Source organism: Harmonia axyridis, chromosome 7, assembly GCF_914767665.1.
Source record: "Harmonia axyridis chromosome 7, icHarAxyr1.1, whole genome shotgun sequence".
Taxonomy (NCBI): Eukaryota; Metazoa; Arthropoda; class Insecta; order Coleoptera; family Coccinellidae; genus Harmonia; species Harmonia axyridis.
In genome coordinates, this window is record NC_059507.1 from 32,880,256 (window position 1) to 32,895,273 (window position 15,018).

The 15,018-nt window shown below is 33.2% G+C and overlaps 2 protein-coding genes across 6 annotated transcripts; both read right to left on the reverse strand.

Moving 5' to 3' along the window:
* Nucleotides 1–1,745: 1,745 nt before the first annotated feature.
* Nucleotides 1,746–3,801, reverse strand: LOC123685404 (toll-interacting protein-like). The gene is made up of 4 exons (XM_045625070.1): nucleotides 3,573–3,801; nucleotides 3,233–3,516; nucleotides 2,976–3,177; nucleotides 1,746–2,910 (listed from the first exon to the last, which is right to left on the reverse strand). The coding sequence occupies exons 1-4, from the start codon at nucleotides 3,615–3,617 to the stop codon at nucleotides 2,617–2,619; spliced, it is 825 nt and encodes a 274-aa protein (XP_045481026.1). The 5' UTR covers nucleotides 3,618–3,801; the 3' UTR covers nucleotides 1,746–2,616.
* Nucleotides 3,802–7,230: 3,429 nt separating this feature from the next.
* LOC123685405 (toll-interacting protein-like) lies at nucleotides 7,231–13,973 on the reverse strand. 5 transcript variants are annotated; one of them, XM_045625076.1, is made up of 7 exons: nucleotides 13,732–13,973; nucleotides 13,394–13,671; nucleotides 13,137–13,338; nucleotides 12,844–13,071; nucleotides 11,531–11,556; nucleotides 10,429–10,659; nucleotides 7,231–7,560 (listed from the first exon to the last, which is right to left on the reverse strand). In XM_045625076.1, exons 1-4 carry the CDS (start codon nucleotides 13,792–13,794, stop codon nucleotides 12,874–12,876), a joined length of 741 nt encoding a protein of 246 aa, XP_045481032.1. In that variant the 5' UTR covers nucleotides 13,795–13,973; the 3' UTR covers nucleotides 7,231–7,560; nucleotides 10,429–10,659; nucleotides 11,531–11,556; nucleotides 12,844–12,873. The 5 variants fall into 5 exon arrangements, with proteins under 5 accessions (XP_045481032.1, XP_045481031.1, XP_045481030.1 ...); XM_045625075.1 differs by lacking the exon at nucleotides 11,531–11,556; XM_045625074.1 differs by having other exon boundaries at nucleotides 10,429–11,556.
* Nucleotides 13,974–15,018: the final 1,045 nt, after the last annotated feature.

Genomic DNA, 15,018 nt, shown 5'->3' on the forward strand with positions numbered 1-15,018 from the left:
GCAACTGCAAAATTCCAACAGAATGCAAGTCGTCACTATTTTAGAAACATTTTTTGAGGAAACAAAAAAGTGTGCATGCAATTATCGATTCAGCATCACCATTCGATATGAGCTTTGAATATTGGCTAAAAGCTACAACTAATGGAATACAAATATTCAAATTTGTCTATTTAGGTTGTAATTGAATATTTTGTTAAAATATTCATACACTGCGCAAAAAAATTAACGCACATTATGGAAATCTCAAATTTATTCTACAATTGAAGGTATTCTCAATGATAATTATTTTTATCAGAATTATGCATGCATATGTTATCCACTTTCAACGTTTTTCTTCAATACAGATGTTTTTCCCAGCAGGAATAAAAAAAGATGAGATTATCAGATTTTGAATTTATTGGCTCCATTCTGAAATTAGTTGTTCTCGATCAATTCTAGTGATCAATAGTTTTTCTTTCGTTTGATTTTCTACACTCGATCGCTATGCAACGCGAAACACGCAATTTGACCTAAGAGGAATGTGCTCAAGCGGTAGTTTTGCGAGAAGAAGGGTGGACATACACAAGAATTGCAGAAAGGTTTAGAGTTTCCCATACAAGTGTGACCAGAATGTTGCAGCGATTCAGGGAGACAGGTATGAATGTCCGAAGACCAGGACAGGGTAGACCACGGGTAACAACTGCCATTCAAGAACGTTACTTGAGAGTTTCTTCGTTGTGACAACGGTTTGCAACCGCTCGCCTCCTTCAAAATCAGCTTGAGCAAACTCATGGGGTGCAAATTAGCACTTAGACAATAAGAAATCGCCTCAGAGAATATGATTCAAGGCCTCGTGTCGCGGCAAGAGGCCCCACTTACCCCAGCCCATCGAAGGGCGCGTTTGAATTTTGCGAGAGAGCATATCCATTGGGAAGAGGCTGATTGGGTATGGGAAACTCCAAACCTTTCTGCAATTCTTGTGTATGTCCACCCATCTTCTCGCAAAACTACCGCTTGGACACATCCCTCTTGGGTCAATTTGCGTGTTTCGCGTTGCATAGCGATCGAGTGTAGAAAATCAAACGAAAGAAAAACTATTGATCACTAGAATTGATCGAGAACAACTAATTTCAGAATGGAGCCAATAAATTCAAAATCTGATAATCTCATATTTTTTTATTCCTGCTGGGAAAAAACATCTGTATTGAAGAAAAACGTTGAAAGTGGATAACATATGCATGCATAATTCTGATAGAAATAATTATCATTGAGAACACTTTCAGTTGTAGAATAAATTTGAGATTTCCATAATGTGCGTTAATTTTTTTGCGCAGTGTATTTGTATCTCAACCTTTCTTCCATACTCCCTGCAAATAGCTGGAAATATTATTTGAAATTAATCCATCTGTGCAATGAAAGATATTCTGAGGTGGGAGTGTAATGAGATCATGAAAATTTGATATTCTTTCCTATATAAAACCTATAGAGCTTAATATGTGGGTATCTCCCGCTATAGATGAAATTCATTCATTCATTCAGATAGACTCAGAGAGTAATTTAACAAAGAATTTTTTAATTTCCTAAAGCTATGATCCTCAGGAAATTTTACCTGGATATTCGTTCCATTATTTTGCTTCTGACTACTATCTGCTTGAAATTAGAGAACTATACTTTTGGGTGAAATCATTTGTTCTCTTACTTGAAAAAGCTAGCAAGTGAAGGAATGTTGCATCAGATTCCTTTAATTTCAATTGCAAATCAAAAAATCCTAGGACTCACATTTATATTATGGCATTAACTACATACATATGTTTCTTATGGAGTAAAAATAAAAAATAAATGAAGCCATTGGCTGTATGTTACAACTGAAACATACATGATTTTCTTTGGTTAATAATGAATAATTGTATAAAATCTCTTTTTCAGTCAATCTATAATTTTAACATTAGAAGATAATAGAAATAATAAATGTGAAATCTGAAGTTACAAATGTTTGCAATCAAGCAGTTCATCAATAAAATTTGGCACCTCAAGCTTCGATAACAGTAAGATAATCTTTTTCTTACACAAATGAAAAATTAGGTGTATTAGTGTTGCTAAAAATGAGAAGTGACGTCGGAATAATATATCATAGATAAATGTAATAGTTAGCCCATATGGACACCATGAATATATTGATAACTATGGAATTTAACATTAAAAAAATTTCTAATGAATTAGAAACAAAGATATTTATATCTCTTTGAAAATGAGCAATCTTTTGAATAGGTGAACTGAAAAAATATCTGATAACTCAATCATCAAGTGTTGGGAGTTGTATAATCGGATGAACTTGATAAATTTAAAAATTTAAACTCAATATCAAAAAAATTTTCAAATCTGGTATATAGTTCCTCAACTTCATTTGTAGCTTGCATCTTTTGAAAATACTTCATGAAATATTATTTTCTTTGAGCTGAATCCAAACTAGTTTACACTAAACATCACAATTAACATTTGTTGAGGCCAAAAATAGTTATCTAACACCTATTAATTTAGTTTCGTATTAACTTTAAACAATTAGGAAATATCTTGCATATTAAGGGATGAAATGGACTATTATATTAATTGATGGGAATGAGAGATGATATTCTGGAGTTAATCTACAGACATTTGCAGTAGTGAATTGACGGTTCCCTCCTTATTTCCTCTATTAGCTTCAAACACACTCTTAATAACTTCCTTATCGATGCTTGGAAACATTTCTTCAATTTGTTTCAACTCAGACTCGCTCAAAACTGGTATTACTGGAACTTGTGGAGTTGGGGCAGTATAAACTCTTAAGGGAGCAGGGGTGGGTTCTCCTAATAAAGTTGGTTGCATTCCAGTTCCAACACCCACATTCGGTACAACCATAATGGATCGTTCAGGTGCATAGAATGGAGGGCTCACCTATAATATATCAAAACAGTAAATGAATGGATGATGAAGTAGATTCATTATGAATATGTACTTACAGCATAGCTCAGTACAAGGTTAATCATTCCCTCTACTCCTTCTCCTTGTTTTCCGTTCAAAGGATACCAATCTTCATGAGTTTCTCCAGCCAACACCTGTTGAGGAATGACAATTGTTGCCCAAGCTATCAGTTCATCCATTGTAAATGAGCATTCATCATATATTTCAACTGATATTGCATTTATCCCTTTAGGAAGCATGCTGCAATGGAATTTGATCAATAAAATCACAACGATTTGAATTGTTCCCTACTAACCATTGCACAACTTTTCCCCACTTGGGTGTCTTTCCTCCATTCGTATCAGTATTTGTTTCATAAACGTAGTGGCCCACTCTCAATCTACAGTAAGGATCCATTCGCGTCATACCATAGTTCTTAGCTAATTTAGCTTGTACTACAGTTATACTCAACCTACCCAATGATTGTGCCGTATAAGCTTGATGGAGTGCTATAGCTGTTTGTCTGTCTGCAGCCTCTTGTTGTTGTTGAGGAGAAACAGAAATACGTAAAAAATCATCAGGCAGCTGTCCTACCAAGACCTTGAATTATGAGTATGATAACATTTCAAATATATTTTTGATGACTCATATAATACCCTATTTCTTCTTTCCTTCACTTTATCGGTTACAGCTGATGCCATAGTTGATGATATTAAGTATTTGAATATATATTATACTAAAACCGCTCAGTTTGGATTATGGAATCGATATTTCTCAACTAATGTTATTGAATGGGCAATGTTTTGGTAAATTTGAATGACAATCAGCTGATACACTTGGTAGACAGGAGCAACAAGATGTCTTCTTCTTCAAAACATTCATGAGGTTATGTGCTCAGCCTTCGGCTCTATACAGCGTTGCCAACCCAAAATCTTGAGATTACCGTACCAGGGACGAGAAATTACCGTATTTGGGACACTTTTACCGTACACAGAACCACAGAAGTACATAGAGAAAGAGATAAACAATTCTTTCTATTCTATGGCCATACCTAACCTACAAATTGTAATTTAAACTTGTCAAAATTTAACTAAGCCCTAAATCAAAGATTAGGGAGAGAAAGAAAAAATGCTTTGTCAAATTAGTGGAATTTTTAATTCAATTGAATAAACATAATAAAATGTACAGAAGAATATATACATAAAAATAAGTAATATATAAGTAATCTTAAATGTGAATCATTATTCATTGCATAGATTTCTTAGTTTTTGATTTTTTGTATTCACTTAACAAGCTTAACAAGCACATTTCTTTCAAGTCATCATCATATCTTCTGTTGAATTTATTAACAAAGTTTGCTTTCAACTCATTAGCAAAATAATATGAGCATCTTTGGAAAGGTATCGTTTTGATTCACATATCAATCTTGAGATATTTGTTCTATTGGTAGCCTCGATGGGTCTTCCTTTGCAAAAACAGTGGGGAACTTTACGCCTAAATATTTTGCACTTCAAAGAATTGATTTTAGCCTTCATTCTTTCAATTCTCTGGAAATTTGGCGTTCGGGATGGACTTCTAACGTTTTCAACAAAAGTCTTATTGTTGATCCCTCAGAGAAAGTTCTAGGTTTCAATCTTCCTAGGAAAATTTGGTGTATTTTGAATAGACTTAGAACTGGTCATGGTCGTTGTAATAGTACCCTCTTCAAATGGTGTTCTATTGATAGCCCACTATGTGAGTGTGGTGTAGAAGAGACCATTGACCACTTGGTGAATGATTGTCCGATTTATAAATTTCATGATGGTTTCCAAGCTATCCATTCAGTTTCAGATTCTTTTTTAGAATGGGTAGTTAACTTCAAATCGATATAATGAAAACTAATATTTAGTACTCCTTTCTGCTTCTTTTCTTTTTGTTTTAGGATCCAATTGGAAATTATAGAGTCGTCAACCGAAAAGAGAGGATAAAGGAAATTTTGTTTTGGTTGAAGAGGAAGTCCTTCAATATAAATTATGTCAGCTTATTCTGTAAACGTTTACACAAACCAGTCACTACACCGATACGGGGAGACAGAGTTTTTGCTGAGGTTTTTATCTGTTCTCTTGTATCATACGTTGAAATGTATGATGCCCCGTTACATTTCCTCTGCTAATACTGAGATTCATCGACACATATGCTTGATTGTTTGAAATTAATATTTTGTATTTGCTCTTTCTCAAAAGAATATATATATATATATATCTGGTTGGTTAAGGGGCTCAGCTTACTACCACTACGTTTGGGGGTGGCCGAACTGCTACTTGCTTCTGTAAAACCTTCTGATTCCATTGTAACATCTAGAAAAAAGAAAAACAATTTCATCTTATTGCATTTAACACTAATTTGAATTGATAATTTCATTCAACAACTTCAAGTAACTAGACTTACAAATATGATTTGCATTCATGTGTCCTCTTTTCAAAAATTTATATTTCAACCGTCTATGACAAATTCATCTTCATCAACTTCGATACTAGAACTGGAAGAATTAGAATACATATCAATTTTGTTCATTCTTGCATACATATTCTGAGTAGGTGTAAAATCTACGCAGTTACCATCTTTTTTCACACACTGAGACGTTAATAAACAACCATTGATTGTATTAGTTATTAACTTATTTCTTGATTTTGTTTTAACCAAGTTTATTTTACTGGAGACTCTTTTTCGCATTCAGCATTTGAGTGCGGAAGGGATAATATATTCAGTACGAACTGTGACAATTTCTGGAATTCAAATACACCCATTTCATTTGTATATTTTTGGAGTTTTCCCCAGAATATGTCAATGTCCTCGTTGATGTCTATTTTTCTTCTTCATCAGCAGTAAAATGGTAATCTGGCAGCAACCTCCACTGTTCATCGGTTAGTTGACCTTCACTACTGTCATAAAAACGTGTCATATTTTGGAGCAAATGAGCTAATGATGGGAACTGCTGGTGTATATCTGAAGAAACTGCATTTTTAGGCACAAATATCTGCAATTTTGGCAAAATAAAATTGTCGAAATCATACCGTTTTCTAATTTCTACACAGAGACATGAGTAGAAACATCGATACATTACAATTTCAAAAGCCACTATTACAATGTGCTCAAAAAAAAAATCGCAATTGAAATTACGAAATTACCGTATTTTGGCGTACGGTAGCCCCTTCGGACCGTATACCGTATTTGGCATCAATTTACCGTACAAATACGGTAATTACCGTACGGTTGGCAACGCTGGCTCTATACCAAGTCTCTTGATCTTTTGGATTCTTTCCTGTCCCAACCCTGAGGATGGATGATTGGACATGGACTAGGACCAAAAAAAAATATGGGTATAATGGTCATTTATTATTTATTTTTAATAAGCAAATTTTTTCATTTTATTATTTATATGAATACCTACCATTTACAGCTTAGAATACGGTTTATTAGTTCCTCATTCAACACAAAATATTTCTTGATCGTTAAGTACCTACAGGGCGAGTATTTAACTTTTAACATTATATTTCAACCGAAGATTACTGAGGTCATAGGAAACACTATTTTTTACCATTTTTTTCCGATTCGGTTCGGTTGAAAAATTATAGACTGTTGAAAATCCAAATAAAAATACATTTTTTAGTTATATCTCGCAAATGGAATGGAATCGAAGGAAATGATTTTCGGAATATAGTTTTATATTGATATGTGATGAATTCTTTCCGAACATAAAATTCCATCTAAGTCCAGTCAACTCCACAATGCCCCTTATACTAAGTGAGAAAAAATCGAATTGGAAAAAGTAGTGAAGGAAAAAAAGTGTCTCTTTTGACCTCAGGAATCTTCTAATTATTCAGTTTGTTAACCGTTTACTCAATTGGTAAAGTTTTGGTTGGCTATTTTGTCATTTTTGGAACTGTATTTCGATATAAAATCGAATATCTCATAAAGATATATATTGTGAAGGAAATTGAACAATGTTGTCAATTTTTTGATAATTATATCTTAGTCATATTTTTATGCATTTGTTAGGAACGTTATTTTATTTTTAGATTAGTTTATCTTACTGTCTCTTCGTTTCTTGAAGAAAATTAATGTTAAAATCATTATTTCACTTTGGTGAAAAATAATTTAATAACAAAATAGTGGAACCTATTGAATCAGTACGTTTCGACATTTTTTTCGTATGAATATTTATATACCTATTCTACTGAATTATGATAATGATAGGAGAATTATGATAATAATAGGAATAAAAGGGTACTGGAGGAGGGAGGAAAAATTATTCAATATATAGAACGTCACATGTATCAATTCAAAATATTTATTAGCTAACAAATTCTCGTCATCAGTATGTACTAAGTACTTGTAAGAAAAAATAAGCAACATAAATCATAATTGAGTTACTTGACAGTTTTGCGGATTTTTTCGAACACTGTTAACTTTTTGGATTTGAGTTGTTAATTTTTGAATTCTTCTTCGGCTATTTCCCTTCAATTCTATTCCAGGAGAGTTTATACTACGTTGGTTTTTCAATGGACTATCTGTATTTTGTGGAATGTATTTCGATACACAAACGGCATAACTCTCGCTCATATTCGATGAATTCTGCTTCCTTCTTCTCCAAGATTGCTGAAACTAAAAAGAATTTGTTTTTAACATGAAATATATTATTTAGTCAAAATGAAACTTCGATGTTCGATGGTTCATAATTTCCGCTTTGAACGCGATATATCTCGACTCATGATGTAAATATGGACGAAAAGATTTTTTTAAGGAATATTCAGTGGCGGGATTCGAACCCGGGGTAACCCGTTTCGAAATCCGATTGAAAATTCGAAATTATATAAAAACAATGAAAGATATTAGATTTGGAATCTTCTCAGCAATACATGTTTCCAAGTTCATGATTGTGTTAGGTTGCATTTTTTTAATATTATTTCTAAGATTTTCCCATCAAAATTAATAGATCGTGTGATTGACCTAAAGGTATCGAGTCAAAGTCAAAAATATTTTTTCTCTAATTCTGTGGTTATTCCGTTCATTCTTCCACATCTTGTAGAACAAAATCGTGCGAGAATATATCAGAAACGCACTGTTTTCATGGTTATATTTTATTATTATATCTTGGTACTCCGAACTTTCCGCCACGGCTTTATCTGTCAATTCATCAATTTGCCTTAAAGAAATCAGTTCTGCCAACCAACATTTTTCGATGCAAAAATCACTAAATGATATTTATGGAAATATTTCATTAATTTCAATAAGAATGAAATGAATTAGAGAAAATAATGTATAATACTCGTACAGAAGGCCCATTCTACCACTCGTTCATTCCAAAACTCGCCACTTCGTGGCTCGTTTTTGAATTTCGAACTCGTGGAAGAATATCAATGCCTTCTGCACTTGTATTATAAATAACTATTCTCTAATTCTGTGGTTATTCCGTTCATTCTTCCACATCTTGTAGAACAAAATCGTGCGAGAATATATCAGAAACGCACAGTTTTCATGGTTATATTTTATTATTCTATGTTGGTACTCCGAACTTTCCGCCACGGCTTTATCTGTCAATTCATCAATTTGCCTTAAAGAAATCAGTTCTGCCAACCAACATTTTTCAATGCAAAAATCACTAAATTATATTTATGGAAATATTTCATTAATTTCAATGAAAATGCAATGAATTAGAGAAAATAATGTATAATACTCGTACAGAAGGCTCATTCTACCACTCGTTCATTCCAAAACTCGCCACTTCGTGGCTCGTTTTTGAATTTTGAACTCGTGGAAGAATATCAATGCCTTCTGCACTTGTATTATAAATAACTATTCTCTAATTCTGTGGTTATTCCGTTCATTCTTCCACATCTTGTAGAACAAAATCGTGCGAGAATATATCAGAAACGCACAGTTTTCATGGTTATATTTTATTATTCTATGTTGGTACTCCGAACTTTCCGCCACGGCTTTATCTGTCAATTCATCAATTTGCCTTAAAGAAATCAATTCTGCCAACCAACATTTTTCAATTCAAAAATCACTAAATTATATTTATGGAAATATTTCATTAATTTCAATGAAAATGCAATGAATTAGAGAAAATAATGTATAATACTCGTACAGAAAGCTCATTCTACCACTCGTTCATTCCAAAACTCGCCACTTCGTGGCTCGTTTTTGAATTTCGAACTCGTGGAAGAATATCAATGCCTTCTGCACTTGTATTATAAATAACTATTCTCTAATTCTGTGGTTATTCCGTTCATTCTTCCACATCTTGTAGAACAAAATCGTGCGAGAATATATCAGAAACGCACAGTTTTCATGGTTATATTTTATTATTCTATGTTGGCACTCCGAACTTTCCGCTACGGCTTTATCTGTCAATTCATCAATTTACCTTAAAGAAATCAGTTTTGCCAACCAACATTTTTCAATGCAAAAATCACTAAATTATATTTATGGAAATATTTCATTAATTTCAACGAAAATGCAATGAATTAGAGAAAATAATGTATAATACTCGTACAGAAGGCTCATTCTACCACTCGTTCATTCCAAAACTCGCCACTTCGTGGCTCGTTTTTGAATTTTGAACTCGTGGAAGAATATCAATGCCTTCTGCACTTGTATTATAAATAACTATTTTTACATATTGTGATATAGTTAAGATTAAGATTTAATTAAGGAGATTCCGTTTCACTGCGACCTAATGGTCTATTGTGCCCCCCCATCAGAGCTATTCTCTCCATAACGTGATTTACAGCTCGCCTTCCAGTTCCCAAGTTCTAATGAACTTCAATATCTGGGAGGGCTTCAATGAGGCTAATTCCTCAGTCCTCACTTCTACAAGTTTCGTGACCAAAGCAGGTTTTACGTTGGCTAGCGATGGCGAGGCATTCCATCACCAGGTGATCCGGAGTTTCTACCTCCTCCCCACAGAATCTGCACTTGTCATTTTCTGTTAGACCCATTCTCATGAGGTGTTTTCTAAGGGACAATGCCCTGTGAGGAATCCAGTAAGGAGGGTGTAGCATACTTTTACTAAGTTCTAGATACTTTTTGGATCTCGTAGAGTCAAAGTTTAATGAATGTTCCTACAATTGGGCGGTAAACAGCTCCAACGGAAACGGCGATGCGTTTTTCCTTTTGATCAGCGATGAGTAAGTTCGGTATCTACTTCGTTCAGAGCTTTTATATGGACAAATCTTTACCAAGATAATGGAACACTGCCTTCGTATAACTTCAACTCCACTACTTCAATTTACGTTTCTTCTAAACTGTTTAATGGACTTTTTTATTGATTTCAGAAATAACTGCCATTTTCGGACGACCAGAGCAGTGGTTTTGTGACATGCATCTTTCGAAGCTTGGTACCAACGAGAAAAAACTTTTTTATTGGGTAACGTGTTGGCTGAGTTTTTAAATATCCCACATCATGATCTTTACATAAACACACAATTTGTAGGATAGCTTTAGAAAAATTGATAGAAGAATACATACTTGCCCATTCAAACCAACATATATTATTGGGTTATAGCAGATACTGCTTTTAGCCAGTAAGGACGGAATGACTCTCATCCCTGGAGATATAAAGGACGCATCTCCAAATTGTATAAGTAATGCTAAGACTGCATAAGGTGTCCAGGCTACCATAAAAAGGATGATCATCAAAAGAACCATATAAGCAATCCTTTTTTCGGCTTTTCTCACTTGACCCATTTTTAAAGAATTCTAAAAGAAAATTCAACTTGGAACTTATTGATATTCGTACGATATTCAATACAGGTGAAAATTGTAATAATAAGGATTTCCAGAAGAAAATGTATAGACTCACGACGTTTTTAAGTATTTATGGTAGCATAACATCGACTCAGTTATGTAAAGACTCGGAAAACATTGACTTGAACTGATGAATATGTAAGGAGCCTTGATGCGTGTTTATGAGAATAATGAAAAAATTTACCTGAAGTCAGGAGCGGTAATTCACTCATTTCCCAATTGCGTCCCCTTGGAGGCCGCATAACTGTATACAGGAATATGTGGTCTCCAAGGGCACATGAATGCAGAAGCCTCTGACTTCACGTCATGCAAATGTGCAAAATGAAATTCTGCAAGAAGCTTGAAATGGTTATTCTTAAAACAAACGTAAAATCGAAATCCGAGGAGATTTCTAATCACGGAAATATTGGGTTATTCTTTTTGAATTTTCTAACGTTCTGAACTTTACCTGAGCATTCTAGATCCGAACCAACCCTGAAAATTTTAAATTTGTAGGTATTTCTGTCCAAGAGTGATTCGAACTTTATCATTTGAGACCATTCTCGGCACAAAATTCGAAAATTACAGATATTGCAACGAAATGATGAGCGATCTGTTCTGAGAACGAGCGTTAAAAAACATGCAACTGCAAAGTTCCAACACAATACAAGTTGTCACTTTTTAGAAACATTTTTTTGAGGAAACAAAAAAGTGTGCATGCAATTAACGATATAAGTTTTGAATATTGGCTAAAAGCTACAACTAATGGAATACAAATATTCAAATTTGTCTATTTTGGTTGTAATTGAATATTTTGTTAAAATATTCATATCTGTATATTAACCTTTCTTCCACATTCTCTGCAAATAGCTGAAAACATTATTTGAAATTAATCAATCTGTGCAATGAAAGATATTCTGAGGTGGGAGTGTAATGAGATCATGAAAATTCTTTCCTGTATAAAACCTATTAAACTTAATATGCAAGTATCTCACTCTACATATGAAATTCATTCAGGTACACACAAAATTTCGGTTATCTGACGCATAGACTTGGAGAGAAATTTCACAAAGAATTTTTTAATTTCCTAAAGCTATGATCCTCAGGAAATTTTACATGGATATTCGTTCCATTATTTTGCTTCTGACTACTATCTGCTTGAAATTAGAGAACTATACTTTTTGGTAAAACAATTCGTTTTCTTACTTGAAAAAGCTAGCAAGTGAAAGGATGTTGCATCAGATTCCTTTGATTTCAATTGCAAATCAAAAAATCCTAGGACTCACATTTATATTATGGCATTAACTACATACATATGTTTCTTATGGAGTAAAAATGAAAAATAAATGAAGCCATTGGCTGTATGTTACAACTGAAACATACATGATTTTCTTTGGTTAATAATGAATAATTGTATAAAATCTCTTTTTCAGTCAATCTATAATTTTAACATTAGAAGATAATAGAAATAATAAATGTGAAATCTGAAGTTACAAATGTTTGCAATCAAGCAGTTCATCAATGAAATTTGGCACCTCAAGCTTCGATAACAGTAAGATAATCTTCTTCTTACACAAATGAAAAATTAGGTGTATTAGTGTTGCTAAAAATGAGAAGTGACGTCGGAATAATATATCATAGATAAATGTAATAGTTAGCCCATATGGACACCATGAATATATTGATAACTATGGAATTTAACATTAAAAAAATTTCTAATGAATTAGAAACAAAGATATTTATATCTCTTTGAAAATGAGCAATCTTTTGAATAAGTGAACTGAAAAAATATCTGATAACTCTATCATCAAGTGTTGGGAGTTGTATAATCGGATGAACTTGATAAATTTAAAAATCCAAACTCAATATCAAAAAAATCTTCAAATCTGGTATATAGTTCCTCAACTTCATTTGTAGCTTGCATCTTTTGAAAATATTTCATGAAATATTATTTTCTTTGAGCTGAATCCAAACTAGTTTACACTAAACATCACAATTAACATTTGTTGAGGCCAAAAATAGTTATCTAACACCTATTAATTTAGTTTCGTATTAACTTTAAACAATTAGGAAATATCTTGCATATTAAGGGATGAAATGGACTATTATATTAATTGATGGGAATGAGAGATGATATTTTGGAGTTAATCTACAGACATTTGCAGTAGTGAATTGACGGTTCCCTCCTTATTTCTTCTTTTGTTTCAACTCAGACTCGCTCAAAACTGGTTTTACTGGAACTTGTGGAGTTGGGGCAGTATAAACTCTTAAGGGAGCAGGGGTGGGTCCTCCTAATAAAGTTGGTTGCATTCCAGTTCCAACACCCGCATTCGGTACATACACAATGGGTTGTTCAATGGATGGTGCATCGGATGGAGGGCTCACCTATAATATATCAAAACAGTAAATGAATGGATGATGAAGTAGATTAATTATGAATATGTACTTACAGCAAAGCTCAGTACAAGGTGAATCATTCCCTCTACTCCTTCTCCTTGTTTTCCTGTCAAAGGATACCAATCTTCATGAGTTTCTCCAGCCAACACCTGTTGAGGAATGACAATTGTTGCCCAAGCTATCAGTTCATCCACTTCAAGTTCGCTTTCACCATATATTCGAACAGATATTGCATTTATCCCTCTAGGAAGCATGCTGCAATGGGATTTGATCAATAAAACTTCAATGATTTGAATTGTTCCCTACTAACCATTGCACAACTTTATTCCACTTGGGTGTCTTTCCTCCATCTGAATCAGCATTTGTTTCATAAATGTTGTGACCCACTCTCAAGCTACAGTAAGGATCCATTCGGATCATACGATAGTTTTTAGCTAATTTAGCTTGTACTACAGTTATACTCAACCTACCCAATGGTTGTGCCGTATAACCTTGATGGAATTTTATAGCTGTTTGTCTATCCTTAGCCTCCCGTTGTCGTAGATGAAGAGAAATACGTTTATCATCACTGAGCTTTGCTATCAAGATCTTGAATTATAAGTAAATATGATAAAATTTCAAAAATATTTTTGATGACTCATATAATACCTCATTTTTTCTGACCCTCCCGAAAATGGAATTAGCTGATGGTGTTTCTAAGTATTTGAACATAGTTCACTTCAAAACCGCTAAGTTCGAATTATGGAATCGATATTTCTCAACTGATGTTATTGAATGGGCTAATGGGCAATGTTTTGATCTTAGAACATTAATAATCTATCTATATTCTAAGGTTTTGGTAAATTTGAAGTTGATACAGTTGATAGACAGTAGCAACCATAGACCTAATAAATAATCAATTATATTATATTGATTTTAGGTCTATGTGAGCAACAAGATATATTCTTCTTCAAAGCATTCAAGAGGTTATGGGCTCAGCCATCGGCTCTATACCCAGTCTCTTGATCTTTTGGAATATTTCCTGTCCCAACCCTGAGAATGAATGATTGGACATGGACTAGGACCAAACAAAAAAAATAGATATAATGGTAATTCATTATTTATTTTTAATGAGCAAATTTTTTCGTTTTATTATTTACATGAATACCTAGCATTTACAGCTTAGACTACGCTTTATTAGTTCCTCTTTCAACACAAAATATTTCTTGATCCACAGGGCCCGTTTTTAACATTATATTTCAACCGAAGATTCCTGAGGTCAAAGGAAACACTCTTTTTTTGCCATTTTTTCCGATTCGGTTCGGTTGAAAAGTTACAGGCTTTTGAAATTCCATAAAAAAATACAATTTTTAGTTATATCTCGCAAATGGAATGGAATCGAAGGAAATGATTTTCGGAATATAGTTTTATATTGATATGTGATGAATTCTTTCCGAACATAAAATTCCATAAAAGTCCAGTCAACTCCAGAATGCCCGTTAAACTAAGTGAGAAAAAAAAAACGAATTGGAAGAAGTAGTAAAGGAAAAAAAGTGTCTCTTTTGACCTCAGGAATCTTCTAATTATTCAGTTTGTTAACCGTTTACTCAATTGGTAAAGTTTTGGTTGGCTATTTTGTCATTTTTGGAAATGTATTTCGATATAAAATCGAATATCTCATAAAGATATATATTGTGACGGAAATGGAACAATGTTTTCAATTTTTTGATAATTATATCATATTTTTATGCATTTGTTAAGAACGTTATTTTATTTTTTGATTAGTTTATCTTACTGTCTCTTCGTTTCTTGAAGAAAATTAATGTTAAAATCATTATTTCACTTTGGGAAAAAAATAATAATAACAAAATAGTGGAGCCTATTGAATCAGTACGTTTCGACATTTTTTTCGTGTGAATATTTATATACCTATTCTACTGATTATGATTATAATAG